At 36.6% G+C, this 14,139-nt stretch overlaps 1 protein-coding gene across 4 annotated transcripts in view; it reads left to right on the top strand.

Annotated features, from left to right (window-relative positions):
* LOC150079116 (serine/threonine-protein phosphatase 4 regulatory subunit 1-like) overlaps window positions 1–14,139 on the top strand; it is a 672,615-nt gene that overhangs the window by 557,140 nt on the left and 101,336 nt on the right. For all 4 annotated transcript variants that reach the window (XM_090384028.1, XM_090384027.1, XM_090384026.1 and 1 more), the window contains one exon: window positions 12,076–12,197. In XM_090384028.1, the coding sequence (XP_090240154.1) occupies window positions 12,076–12,197 (122 nt within the window). The remainder of the gene's footprint in view (window positions 1–12,075; window positions 12,198–14,139) is intronic.

The raw sequence follows: 14,139 nt of genomic DNA, 5'->3' as shown, positions 1-14,139 counted from the left end.
CAAAGCTCAAGGGGTAGAATTTTTCTCAGCCTGGTCTGTGCTTGTTAACAGGAGAGACTGCTTCTGCAGGGATGGGATACACTTAAATAGAAAGGGTGCAAGAATATTTGCTGATGCTATCAAGACAGAGTTAGGTGGGTCAGAAAACTGCGCTTGGGGGGATATGTGGACTAATAGATTAACAGTAGCCACTGGCAGAGGTGAAAGTGATTCTTGCACTGCTTCAATTGGAATGAGCAGCAGCCTGGAAAACAAGATGCAGGGTATTTCAGAGACTGCTGGGAGTCATTGCGGTACACGTAAACACATGGGTTGTGTTAGGGTAGCTAAGAATAGAAACAGGTGCATGTATACTTGCGTGTGCACCAATGCTAGGAGTTTGGTAAATAAATTTGATGAATTTTAGGTATTGCTCAAAACATCAAAGGCAGATATTGTTGGGATATCAGAGACACAGTGTCACACAGATATAATAAATGCAGAACTGGAATTTGGGAAGTATAATGTGTACAGAAAGGATAGACAGGATAGGAAGGGAGGAGGGGTTATGCCATTAGTTAAGAAACTGTTTGTTTCTTAACTAATGGCATAACCAATCCAAGGAAGTGAAGCCAGTCGACATCGCTGGACAGTGCAGTGTCGAGTCAGTTTGGTGTGACATAAGCATTGGGAGATCAAAATTAAGAGTAGTAGTGTGTTATCGGCCTAATGACTCTGATGAGTGTAATAAGAAACTGTACAGAGAAATAAAGTGGGCCAGTAAATCAGAGAGTCTTATAATGGTGAATTTTAATTTCCCAGATATTGACTGGAATTTGTTGGTTTGTCACTCACACACTAGCAAGGCTTTTGTGGATTTATTGGATGATTGTTTTCTATATCGGCATGTTCGGGAGGCAACTAGAGGGAGTAATACTCTTGATCTGATTATCAGTAGTGATTCTTCATGCATTAAGAATCTGCAGATAAAGGAACCACTAGGTGGCAGTGATCACAGTGTGCTGAAGTTGGATTTGGTCTAAGAGGTAACTACCATCAGGGGTAAAGGGAAGGGTTTTTGCTTTCGTAAAGGCGACTACAGTGGTCTGAGACAGTATTTAAATTCTATACAGTGGGACCAACTGATGATGTTACCAACAACAAATTCAAAATGGGAAGCATTCAAAGAATTTATCTTGGATGCTACTAGGCTTTACATAATAACTAAGAAATATTGTTCAAGGTTTAGGCTTAAATGGATGTCAGATGAACTAATAAGACATATGGCAAAGAAGAAAAATGCATGGAATACATATAAATTAATGGGTGACATGGAAGCCTATGATAGATATAATCAAGAAAAAAAGGAATTAGGCAGGCAAAGGCAGATTATGAGAAATCTTTGGCAAAGGACGCAAAGTTAAAAGAAAAAAAAAAAAAAAAAGAGTTCTTTACCTGTGTAAACTCTAGAAGGAAAGGGATGAATCAGATTGGTCCACTGGATATTGAAGGTTCAACTGTTGATGATCCTGCACAGGTGGCTAACAAACTAAATAAGTATTTTGCATCTACATTCACACATGAGGTGTTATTCAGGGAGGGGAATGCCAGCGGTGAGTTAAACTCTGGCAGTAAGCTAGATGATTTTGTAATAATTGAGAGGAAAATGGAGGAGAAATTGTTGAAGATAAACATAAAAAAGGCATCCTGGGTGGATGGGATCTATCCAGTTATACAGTCGATTCCGGTTATTTGGGAGAGAGACATCGGGACTAGTGCATTTTGGCCCGATTAAGCGGCTGCCCCAATTATCCAAAGTTTCACGTAAATAGTGAAAAATACAATGCCCTCCCCCCTTACAATGGTTCACTGTACAATCAAATCACATTACGATGGAGTCACCATTGTAAAGTGCCGTTCACTATACGATGTGTAATAAGCGCCGGTCATTGTGATCACGTTTGTGAATTGAATTTTAATTCAATTTAACCACAATTCTAATTAGCGAAAATAGGAGGAATATTATCCACAGGCTATAAAAGTAAAGATATATTAAATACAAATTTACCCTTTGTTACCTTACCAATTAAAAAATTAAATGATACGTGAAATTCGGAAGCATATACGTGATAATCGGAAGAATTAATATGTACATACTAACTAAACTAGTTGACATTTCTGTTCACTGACATTTGTCGGTGGCAGTTAAAATTTAAAACAGTAAAAAGATAAGCAATCAATAACGAAGAACCCGGCACACAAATTGCAAGTAACACGATACGCGCAAGTGAGAACGGAGTAACAAATTACGAAGCTTTAAAAATAGGAATGAAGAGCCGATTCTGAAAATTTTTTTTTTTATATGTTTGAAGATTCCATAGAAGTGTAAACACATTTTACCATAATAACCCACAGAATTCCAGCTGTTGGTATTAGCGCAAATTCAGTAAGATCGAGTTTACTATCAGTTTATGATAGATTTCACTAACACAAAAGCCCAATAAACAGGTGACTGCTAATTGTTTTTATTGTTTTATGGTTGTGACCTCCAGAAATCCGACCGAACTACTTGTACGGTCGGAGACAATTGTAGGGTAATCTTCAGTGCTGCTGTCTCCTGCCCTGATTAAACGGCAATTGAATGACTTCGATTAGGCTGCAATTGAATGACCATCTCTAGGTTATTTTCAGGAAAGCAGCTCCAAGATACAAAAACCACAATTACTAATTTTTCATTAAGACATGGGCCAGTACACACTGTTGTATTTTTATACAGAAAATTGCTTAAATATGTAAACAAAATTGAAACAATTTTACAATACAGTACTTATCTTTTCATTATTAGTATGGGAAATAATGCAAGGAAGCAAACTTGTACATCATCAGCCAAAAAATAAAAAAAATAAAATAAAAAGAATAAAAAAAACCTCTACTGAAATTATATTTTCATCTCCCCTCTAATAATATATCTGCTCCTTCCTTAAATTTATTCGAATTACCAAGTTCTACAATACCAGATGGTAGTTTGTTCCAATAATCAGCTACTTTATTTTCACAAATATATCTTGCAGATCATTTTCAGTTTGTTTTCTTGTGTTTTCCAAAATGGAGATAGAATATCATTAAGTTTACTCAATCAGTTTAAAGCCTTAAACACTTCAATCATTTCTCCTCTGAAGTGCCTAGTTTCCAAGTGCTGCAGTTTGCAGCACTGAAGTCTTTTATTGTAAGAGTCCACCTTTGTGTTCTTGGCTAATCTGGTTGCTCTTTTTTTCATCATTTCAAAGAGATCCATATCTTTCTTAAAATGAGGTTTCCAGACCTGTATGCACTACTCTAGAAGTACTCAAGAAGTACATGGTGTGCAGGACTCTCTTTTTTTTTTTTTTTTTCGGTGAAGTGAACAAATTGGTGCTTTTAACAAGAAAGGCTTCTGTTCTGCAAATTGCAGCATCGGAAAGCTAGGCACCTGTGGGGAGAAAATCCTTGTATGTCATTGGCTGAATCCATGAGCTGTTCATGCTAATCACCTTCTTGTGCTTTCTGGCAAAGTTCCTGTATATCAGGGGTGGCCAATGAGTCAATCACGATCTACCAGTCGATCGTGGCTTTAATTTTGGTCGATCACGACGAATTTTAAATATACAGTCATCCCTCGATTTGCACAAAGTCAGGTATACTACCAAATTTTATATTATTGCACAGAGGGTTTCACTACTTGTGTGTTATTTATTTATTTATTTTTTTTTTTAATTTTTATTGAAGCTTCAAAAATAGGAATGAAGAGCAGATTTTAAAATTAATTTTTTTTTCATTTTGCCTGATTGAAGATTTCATTGAAGGAGAAACACATTTCGCCATAATAACGGAAAATACCAAAAATTCCAGCTGTTGGTATTATTGCAAATGCAATAAGATTAACTTTACTACCCGTCTAAAATTAGATTGCACTAACAGAAAAGTGCAAATTGTTTTTATTGTTTTATGGTCGTTACCTCCAGAAATAGCTTTAGAGAAATATCACAAAGGCATTCAAAACTGATTCTTATAAGGATATAACCAAACAGAGCAATAAACAGTGGTGTGTTTGTCTGGTTATTTTGGAAACAGCTTCCTCATTCGGGAATCCTCTTTATCAATTAGTATTAGTAGAGGCATATGTTGCAAGAAAGCAAGCTTATGCAGCATCAGCCAAAAAAAAAAAAAAAAATCCCCTTCCACTTCACCCCCCCCCCCCCCGTTCATTCAAAATACCTGTCCAGCTGAGCCTTAAATTTATTTAGACTATTAACTTCCACAACAAGGGATGGAAGTCTGTTCCACCAACCAATTACCCGCTGGCTAAAGGCAAATTTCCGCACATCTATCCTACATCTGTCTTTCCTCAATTTGAATTTATGCCCTCTTAGGTGATTATTCTGAGCAAGAGGCAGTATCCCATAAGCATTGAGCATGCTCAAACCATTCAAGGCTTTATACACCTCAATCAGATCACCGTGCAGATGCCTAGTCTCCAGCCACTGCAATTTGCAGAACTTAAGCCTCTCTTGATAAGAGGATCCCTTCATTCCCCTCACTAATCTTGTTGCCTTTCTCTGTACACGCTCAAGTAAATCTACATCCTTGAGCCTCCAGATGAGGCCTCCAGATCTGTACGCAGTACTCAAGGCGTGGCCTGACCATTGCCTTATACAGAGGGATAATCACCTCCCTATCCCTGCTAGAAAAATTCCTGTATATCATTGATAAGACACCATGAGCTACTCTTGCCGCCTGTCTGCACTGCTCAGAGAACTTCATATCTGCCTGCACAATTACCCCCAGGTCCTTTTCATTCTCTACCACTGTCAGTGTAGTACCACAGAGTTGATACGTTGGGCTGGGGTTGCTGTTTCCCATATGTAGTACTTTACATTTGTCAATGTTAAACTTCATTTGCCACCTCTCAGCCCATCTGCTCAACCTTTCCAGATCCTATTGCAGCAGCATAGCGTCAGTAGCGTCCTTAACAACCCTGCCAACCTTTGTATCGTCTGCAAACTTGGACATTAAGCTTGATATACCATCATCAATATTATTTATAAATACAGAAAACAACAATGGACCCAACACTGAACCCTGAGGGACTCCCCTAATAACATTAGTCCACGATCAGCAGTGTCCATTAATTACCACTCTCTGTCTTCTGCCACTCAACCATCCCTTTATCCATAGCAACAATTGGCCACCATTGTCACACTGCTCCAATTTGTGCAGCAGCCTTCCATGTGCAACAGTATCAAAAGCCTTTCTAAGATCCTAATATATAATATCAAAGTTATTCACTGCATCCAATTCTTTGTATCCAGTCAAGTTGGTCAGGCAAGACCTTCCCTTAACAAAACCATGCTGTGCTGAGTTATAACTGAATTCTTGTCAAGATGATCCTGCAGCGCTTCTTTAACCAGTGCTTCCATTAATTTTCCTGGAACAGAAGTTAAACTCACAGGTCTATAATTACTTGTGTCAGCCTTTGATCCTCCTTTCTAAATTGGGGCTACATTTGCACATCTCCAGTCTGTGGGTACCTCCCCCAAGTCCAAGGAAGCTCTCATAATTATGGCTAACGGATTGCTTACTTCCTTTGCTGCCTCCTTTAATATAACTAGATAGATCCCATCCACCCCAGGTGCCTTTCTTGTATTTATCTTCAACAATTTCTCCTCCACTTTACTCTCAATTATTACAAGATCATCTAGCCCACTGCCAGTGTTTACTTCATCTATGGCATTCCCCTTCCTGAATAACTCCTCATGTGTGAATGTAGATGCAAAATATTGATTTAGTTTGTTAGCTTCCTGAGCAGGATCATGAACAGATGAACCATCGATATCAAGTGGACCAATCTGATTCATCCCCTTCCTTCTAGAGTTTACATAAGTAGAGAACTCCTTGCTGTTTTTCTTTGCATCCCTTGCCAAAGATTTCTCGTAATCTGCCTTCGCCTGCCTAACCTCCTTTGTAACTTGGTTAGAGTTCAACTTATATCTATCATAGGCCTCTGTATCACATGTTAATTTATATGTATCCCATGCATTTTCTTCTCTGCCATATGTCTCATTAGTTCATCTGACCTCCATTTAGGCCTGAACCTTGAGCAATATTTCTTAGTTGGTATGTAGAGCCTAGTAGCTTCCAAGATAAGTTCTTTGAATGCTTCCCATTTTGAGTTTGCCGTTGGTAACATCATCAGTTGGTCCCACTGTATAGAATTTAAATACTGTCTCAGACCATCTTTGTCGCCTTTACGAAATAACCCTTCTCTTTACCCCTGATGATAGTTACCTTTCAGTAAATCCCACTTCAGCACACTGTGATCACTGCCACCTAGTGGTTCCTGTATTTGCAGATTCTTCATGCATGAAGAATCACTACTGATAATCAAATCAAGAGTATTGCTCCCTCTAGTTGCCTCCCGAACATGCTGATTTAGAAAACAATCATCCAATAAATCCACAAAAGCCTTGCTAGCATGTGAGTGACCAACCCACAAATTCCAGTCAATATCTGGGAAATTAAAATCCCCCGTTATAAGACTCTCTGATTTACTGGCCCACTCTATTTCCCTGTAACTCCTACTCTCAATTTTGATCTCCCAATTCTTATGTCACACCCAACTGACTCGACACTGCACTGTCCAGCGATGTCGACTGGCTTCACTTCCTTGTATTTTGTGTTTCTTAACTAATAGCATAACCCCTCCTCCCTTCCTATCCTGTCTATCCTTTCTGTAGACATTGTACTCCCCAAATTCCAGTTCTTCATTACTTATATCTGTGTGACGCCACATCTCTGATATCCCAACAATAACTGCCTTTGATGCTTTGAGCAATACCTCAAATTCATCAAATTTATTTACCAAACTCCTAGCATTGGTGCACACGCAAGTATACATGCACCTGTTCCTATTCTTAGCTACCCTAACACAACCCATGTGTTTACTTGTACCCCAATGACTCCCAGCAGTCTCTGAAATATCCTGCATCTTATTTTCCAAGCTGCTGCTCATTCCAATTGAAGCAGTGCAAAAATTACTTTCACCTCTGCCAGTGGCTACTGTTAATCTATTAGTCCTTGTATCCCCCCAATCTAGCAGTTTTCCGACCCACCTAACACTGCCTCAATAGCATCAGCAAACATTCTTGCACCCTTTCTATTTAAGTGTATCCCATCCCTGTAGAAGCAGTCTCTCCTATTAACATGTAAGACCAGTCTGAAAAAAATTCTATCCCTTGAGCCTTGCACAATCTTTCCAGGGCCGAATTTATCGACAGGGCTCTCATCATATACTCCTTACTATCGTGTCTGGGCAGAATTGCAGACACTTTCAAATTCAACCCTAATTCACGGCTTTTTTTCAACAGTGACCTGTACTTGTTAAGTAATTCCGCCGGTCTCCTACTCTTATATCATTAGTACCAACATGTACAACTATATCACCTTTTGTGCCCTTAAAAGATGATAGCCACTCTACAACATCATCAACTTTACCACTGGCAGACATACCCTGGTCCTGTTCCACCTATCCTTTTTACAAAGCATGTTTCCCGTTTCCCTGACAATAGAGTCACCAACAACTACTAGTTCCTTTGGGACCAGCGCATTCTGCCTTGGGGGTTGCCACTGTGCCGCAAATTATCCTACATTAGCTGTTCAGACAGAATATTTTTCTGGTATGCGCAACTTAAAGTTTTTTAATCGGTAAGTATTGCTTTTGCTGATTTAATAACTGGACAGTACTTATATGTTAATTTAATACCTTTTGATTTAAAATGAATACTATGAAAAAGAGTAAAACGTATCATTTTCATCGAGTGAGAAGAATCCTTTTTTGTAACGGTGAAAGAAAAATGTTGCTGTTTGATTTGCAATGTTTCCATGGCTATACCCAAAAAAGGAAATTTAGAAAGGCACTTCAACGCACTCCATGGTTAATACCATCGGATTTTCTGCCTGATAGGTACCTTAGAAAAAATAAATTAAAATAACTTAAATTCAGATTATTCGCACAATAAAATTTCTTCGTGACGCCTAATTTACAATCTAAAATAGCAACTATAGCATCATTTAAAGTGAGTCATCTTCTTGCAAAAAACTGCAAATCATTTTCTGATGGTCAATTCATTAAAGATGCATTTTTAGAAATAACAGATTCTCTTTTTGAAAGTTTGAAGAACAAAAATGAAATTAAAAGCACCCTTCAAGATTTGCAATTATCTTGAAATACTGTAATGCTATGCATCGAAAAAATGAGTAAAATTGTGAGCAAATAATTGTGTGCTGATATTGCTAATTGTGTGTCCTTTTCTTTACAACTGGATAAATCTACAGACGTCAGTGATACAGCTCAATTGCTCATTTTTGTTTGGTATGTTTTTCAATGATTCTGCCACTAGAGAAGAACTGCTGGGTATGGTTTTGTTAAAAGAAAGGACGAGAAGTCTTGATATCTATAACTCATTCAAACATTTTATTGAAAAAATTAAATTTAAATTACCACTATTTAAGCTCATATCAGTAACAACAGATGGTGCTAAAGCAATGAAGGGGCATCTTATCGGATTCATCGCATTGTGCCAAAAGGATGATGAATTCCCAGATTTTTTGAGTTACCACTGTATCATCCACCAACAAGTGTTAGCCAGCAAAAGATTAAATACTAAAAGTATTATGGACATAGCTTTCAAAATCGTGAATTCCATCAGAGAACAATCTCTTCAAAGGAGACTTTTCAAAATGCAATTCAATGAAAAAGAACCAGATCTGATATTACACACAGAGCCGACCGGGCTAGCCGAGTGGGTAAAGTACCTGCCTGGCAACCCAAAGGTCGCGGGTTCGATTCCCGCCTCGGGCTTGGATCAAAGTACTGCAAAACCTTGGGAGGTGCAATATGGCCACAGAAGCCGATGCGCCAACAACTACCAAATCAAAAAAAAAAAAAAAAAAATTACACACAGATGTGAGGTGGCTGAGTCGGAGTAAGTTTCTACAGAGATTTCGAAATTTGCTGAATGAAATTAAAAAAAAATTGTTGATCAAAGGGGAGATGATTATCAGCAGCTGCAAGCTACGGTGTGGTTGTGTGCTTTGGCTTTTTTGGCACATTTTACCAGTAAATTAAGTGATCTGAATTTGGAATTACAAGGAAAAAATAAAAATGTAGGTGACATGATTTGTAGTATTTCTGCATATAAATGTCAATTTTTGGCATTGGTGAAGGATCTCAAATAAAAAAAATTCGATCATTTTCAAAAATATCCTGTTTTTGAATTTAATAGTGAGAAATATGTTTCTGAAATTGAGAATGTTGTAGATGATTTTGAAACCAGAATCAGTTATTTTAAAACAATTGAAGACATTGTTCAATATATTTCTTATCCATTTAATGTCGACTTAGATACAAAACAGTTTGCAAAAAAAATTGCTGCGATTTTTGGCATGGAGAAAATATTACTTGAAAATGAAATTATTACATTGCGAAATGAAAACTTTCTAAAAGCCACATCATCAGAAGAACACTTTTGGAAATATGTTTGCCCAGAAAAGTACCCAAATGTAAAAAAAAATGCAGTGAACTTTTAAATTCCTGTCTTGGTTCTGTGTGAATCGGCCTTTTCATATTTGAAACAAACAAAGACGAAGAATCGCTGTGCTCTTACGGACTTGCATACAGAAGATTTTTTACTGTTGCCCTTATCACAGTATATCCCCAATTTTGAAAGCTTGGCAGATGACATGAATACACAAACTTTGCATAAATTAAAATTTTAAATATGTATGAATTTAAAATAAGAATTCTGAATTGTATTGAATTTTAAAATTTATAAACATTTTTCAATATGTGTTGATTAACTTTTTTTAACCTTGTGCAATGAAATTTTTGAAATGGTAGATCGTGGTATATTTTGAAGGAAAAAAGTAGATCGCATCACAGATTAAGTTGGCCACCCCCTGCTGTATATCATTGGCTGAATAAATGAGCTGTTCTAACAGCCTGCCTGCACTGACAGAGAGAATCTCATGTTGGATTGTTTAATTATTCCTAGGTCTCTTTCATTCTCCATAATCTTGAGTGTGGTATCATGTAACTGGTTTGTTATTCTGTGATTGCTGATGCCCAACTGCCTAATTTTTTTTTAGGTCTTGCTAAGTGGTATGCCTTGATTCCTCTCATTAACTACACTGCCAACTTTTGTATCATCTGCAAACTTAGACAATAAGCTTGATATGCCTTCATCAATAGTGTTAATAAATACTGTAAACAGCAAAGTTCCCAGCACCAAAATCCGAGGGACTCCAATAATAACAGTCCAAGAGGAGCAGTGCCCATTTATAACGACCTTCTGTCTTCTGCTACTCAACTATTTCTTTATCCATAGCAGTAATATTCCCTTAATGCCACACTTCTCTAATTTGTACACCAGTATTTCATGTGGAACAGTGTCAAAAGCTTTTCTTAAATTATATGAAAGGATATTTTCTTACTTTCATTTCTGAAAGTATGTGATGTCAAAGGTGTTTTTTTTTTTTTTTTGCATTCACTTTTTTTTGTTACTTCATCAAAATAGCTAATTAGATTGGTCAGATTGGATCCTTCCTTAATAAATTCATGCTGTCCTTTGTGGGTAATTTCATTTTTCTGTTAACATGATTCTGCAATAATTCTTTAATCACTGACTCCAGTATTTTCCCTGAAACAGAATTCAAGCTTACAGATCTGTAATGCCGACCGGGCTAGCCAGGTGGGTAAAGTGCCTGCCTGGAAACCCAAAGGTCGTGGGTTCGAATCCCGGCTCGGGCTTGGATCAGAGTAAAATGCAAAAACTTAGGGAGGTGCATTATGGCCACAGAAGCCAATGCGCCAACAACTAACCAAAAAAAAAAAAAGAACTGTAATTATCAACTTTGCCACTTGATCCCCTTTGTAAATTGGGGAGACATTTGCACATCTTCAGTCCATATGTGCCTCCCCTGAATCTAAAGATGCTCTCATAATTATGGCTAATGGTTTGCTTATCTCTTTTGCTGCTTTTCTTAATATAATTGGATAGATCCTATCCATTCCAGGTGCATTATTTACTTTTCTTTAGTTTCTGTTCAACTTTTCTCTAGGTTATAACAAAATCATTTAGCTCCATCAGTTTTTTGGTGTATTTCTGGTGTTCCTATCCCTAAAAACTTCACACATGAATTGTAGATTCAAAATATTTATTTAGTTTGTCATGCCATTCATATTTAGAGGGCCTGTGTTATTCATCATTTTCCTTCAATCTGCCTAAGCTTGCCTTAACCCCCTTAGTGACCAGATTGCTTAGTTTGTCTTACTGAAGGATTTCACGTCCCCTCTTAGTTTATAACCATCCCACACATTTTTTTCTCTACCACTCGTGTCATGAGTTCATCTGATGTCCATTTAGGTCTAAACTTTAAGCAATATTTCTTAGTTGATATAAAAAGCTTAGAAGCTTCTATGATTACTTCCCTGAATGCCCCTTTAGAGAATTGCATTTGGTGACATTATCATCTAAGATCATCATAGTCACCTTTATGAAAGCAAAATCCCTTTCCCTTACCTCTGACAGTAGTTGTATGTTGTACATCCCACATCAGTATATTTCAATCACTCACAGTGGTTCTTTTATCTAGACATTCTTAATGGATGATGAGTCCCTCCTGATAATCAGATCAATAATACTACTTTCACCTGCTCCCTAATATTCTGCTGTAGAAAACATTAATGAAATCGACATGTTATTAAAATAAAAAATAATAATCAATGAAAACAAATTTGGGATAGGTATGTGTATTAATTCATTACTGTTCTTTGAAGGTTTTAGCCACTCATATAAATAGCTAAAGCCTTTGCATGTAACATTCTCATGATGTGCAGTTTGATCTTATTCAGCACTGAGGATGGATAGTACCATACTGTCGAAGTGTGTATAATAACACCTTACATGTGTGTTTCAAGAATCATTATGCTTAGTAAATATTGTATCATTATATCATAAAGAAATTTGGTACTTTTCATTAATTTGTGTGCAATATTTATAGATTTGAAGAAAACACGAGTAAACTTGTATAACTCTGATGTTGAGGATATTCTTCAGGCTTCCCATTCCTTATCAGTAGAATCACTGGCATTTGATGGTATACATTTAACAGCCCAAGACCAGGTATGGTATTGATTTTGTTTCTGAATATTAATGGTACATTAAATTATCTGTAGTTATATTCCAATTGCTTATTTAAATCAAAGGATGAGCTCTGTGTGTGAGTTGTATTTTTACTGGACAAAATGAAGATCAGCCTGGTTTTAGTTTTTGCTCATTTTGTGACTGGTGATATATATTTTATGCTCCTTGCTTGGGGGGGGGGGAGTATTGTAATGGCAATATACAGTAGAAAGTTGGTTATCTGGAATGACTGTTATCCAGAATAATTTGAAAGGCTGATCTTTTTTTTATTAAAGGTAGTACAGTAAGTGCAGTTATAGTGATCATGTTTGCAAATTGAATTTTGATTATAATAAGCAAAAGATCAAGTTTACTAACAGATTGTACAAACAAAAAGCCCACTAAACTGCAAATTGTTTTTGTTTTATGGTTGTGACCTCTAGAATTCTATGTGACCTTCAGAAATGTGCTGTAGAAAAATATCACAGAGAATACTGGGTTTTCTCGGAAACCATGAGTGAATTTCAGATTAGTTTAGCTCCAGATTCGATAAGAATAATATCGGTCCAAAACTCTCATTTATTATTTTTCTCAATTTTTTATGATAAAATTTGAACGAAAAGAAAACACATAGAGCAGTCTCTCGATTTATCGAGATCTGATTAACTGGGACACTTCAAAACTCCAAATTTAAAAAAAAAAAAAAAAAGGAAAAAAAAAATCAACCAGAAATCATAAAATTCAAGTAATAAATATAAAGGTATAAACAGATGTTTTGCAAGTCGTAAATAAGCAGCATTATAAGTCCTCATTGGGAGATTAGTGTGCCTATTATCTTGCAACCCCCACTGTCTTCCCACCTGCCACTAAAAAAAAAAAAAGGAGCCAAATATTTAGTTTGTTTTAGTGTGTCGTCGATTGTTGTGCTCCGTCGCACTGCAGAAGGACAAATTTTGTTTTGTTATGCATGTTAGGGATGTCAGAATTTTTTTTTTTATCGCAACTATTTTTTTTATTTTTTTATTATTATTTATTTTATTTATTTTATTTTTTGTGTTTAAAAATTATGGGTAAACGCAAGAGTTGTGCTTTCAATTAAACAAAAACTTAAAATTATTCATAAGTTTGAAAACAGTGCATCTGTTAAATATCTAATGAACCATTATAATGTTAGTGACCAAACCTTACGAGAAATTGTAAAAAATAAAGTGAAGCCATTCGATTTAAAATATACATTATAAAAAATAAAGGGAAGCATCGTATTGGACACGAGAGTAGTGCATGGTAAGTTTTTTGTTTTTTGTCTATCACCATACTTTTTACGTAGGTTGTTGAACATTTTTCAATACATGTACAGTATTTTTGTATTAACTGGGAAATCAATTATCTGTGAATTTTTTTTTACCATCTATCCCGGAAAATCGAGAGTCTACTGTAGTTTTAACATTGCAACAAAAAACGGAAATTATTAATAGAATTAGAAAAGATGAAAATTTAGGAAATCTCCAAAGAGTTTAATGTGATGACTTCAACAATTTACAACATTAAGAATAATTCCAGTGCTATAACAGAATTTGTGCCAATTATGGATAGTGAAGGAGGATCTATCAGGAAAAAGACACTGTCGAAACCTGAAAATGCCGCTTTAGAGAGAGTGCAGATTAGAGTACCCTGTGCAACATGGCAGCTAGTAAAACAGTGGGAAAGCAGTGATTGACAAGTTGTGACTCCGCCCACTGTCCTCCTAGGTTGATATGTCTAGGGTGTCTCCCCCCCACTTGCCGCTGTTTTTAGATCGCGAACTCATTTTCCAATTCAAAAACAGCAGCATCCTACCTAAGCTAAGCACCCCCCCTCCTCGACGACACAAAACAATCAGACAGAAAATGCCTTCACAATAATCATCCAATCACAGAACTTGACTGTCAATCACAGCACTGAG

This window comes from Mastigoproctus giganteus, chromosome 10, assembly GCF_048544385.1.
Source record: "Mastigoproctus giganteus isolate SK-2022 chromosome 10, ASM4854438v1, whole genome shotgun sequence".
Taxonomy (NCBI): Eukaryota; Metazoa; Arthropoda; class Arachnida; order Uropygi; family Thelyphonidae; genus Mastigoproctus; species Mastigoproctus giganteus.
This window is presented reverse-complemented; position numbering and strand designations above follow the sequence as displayed.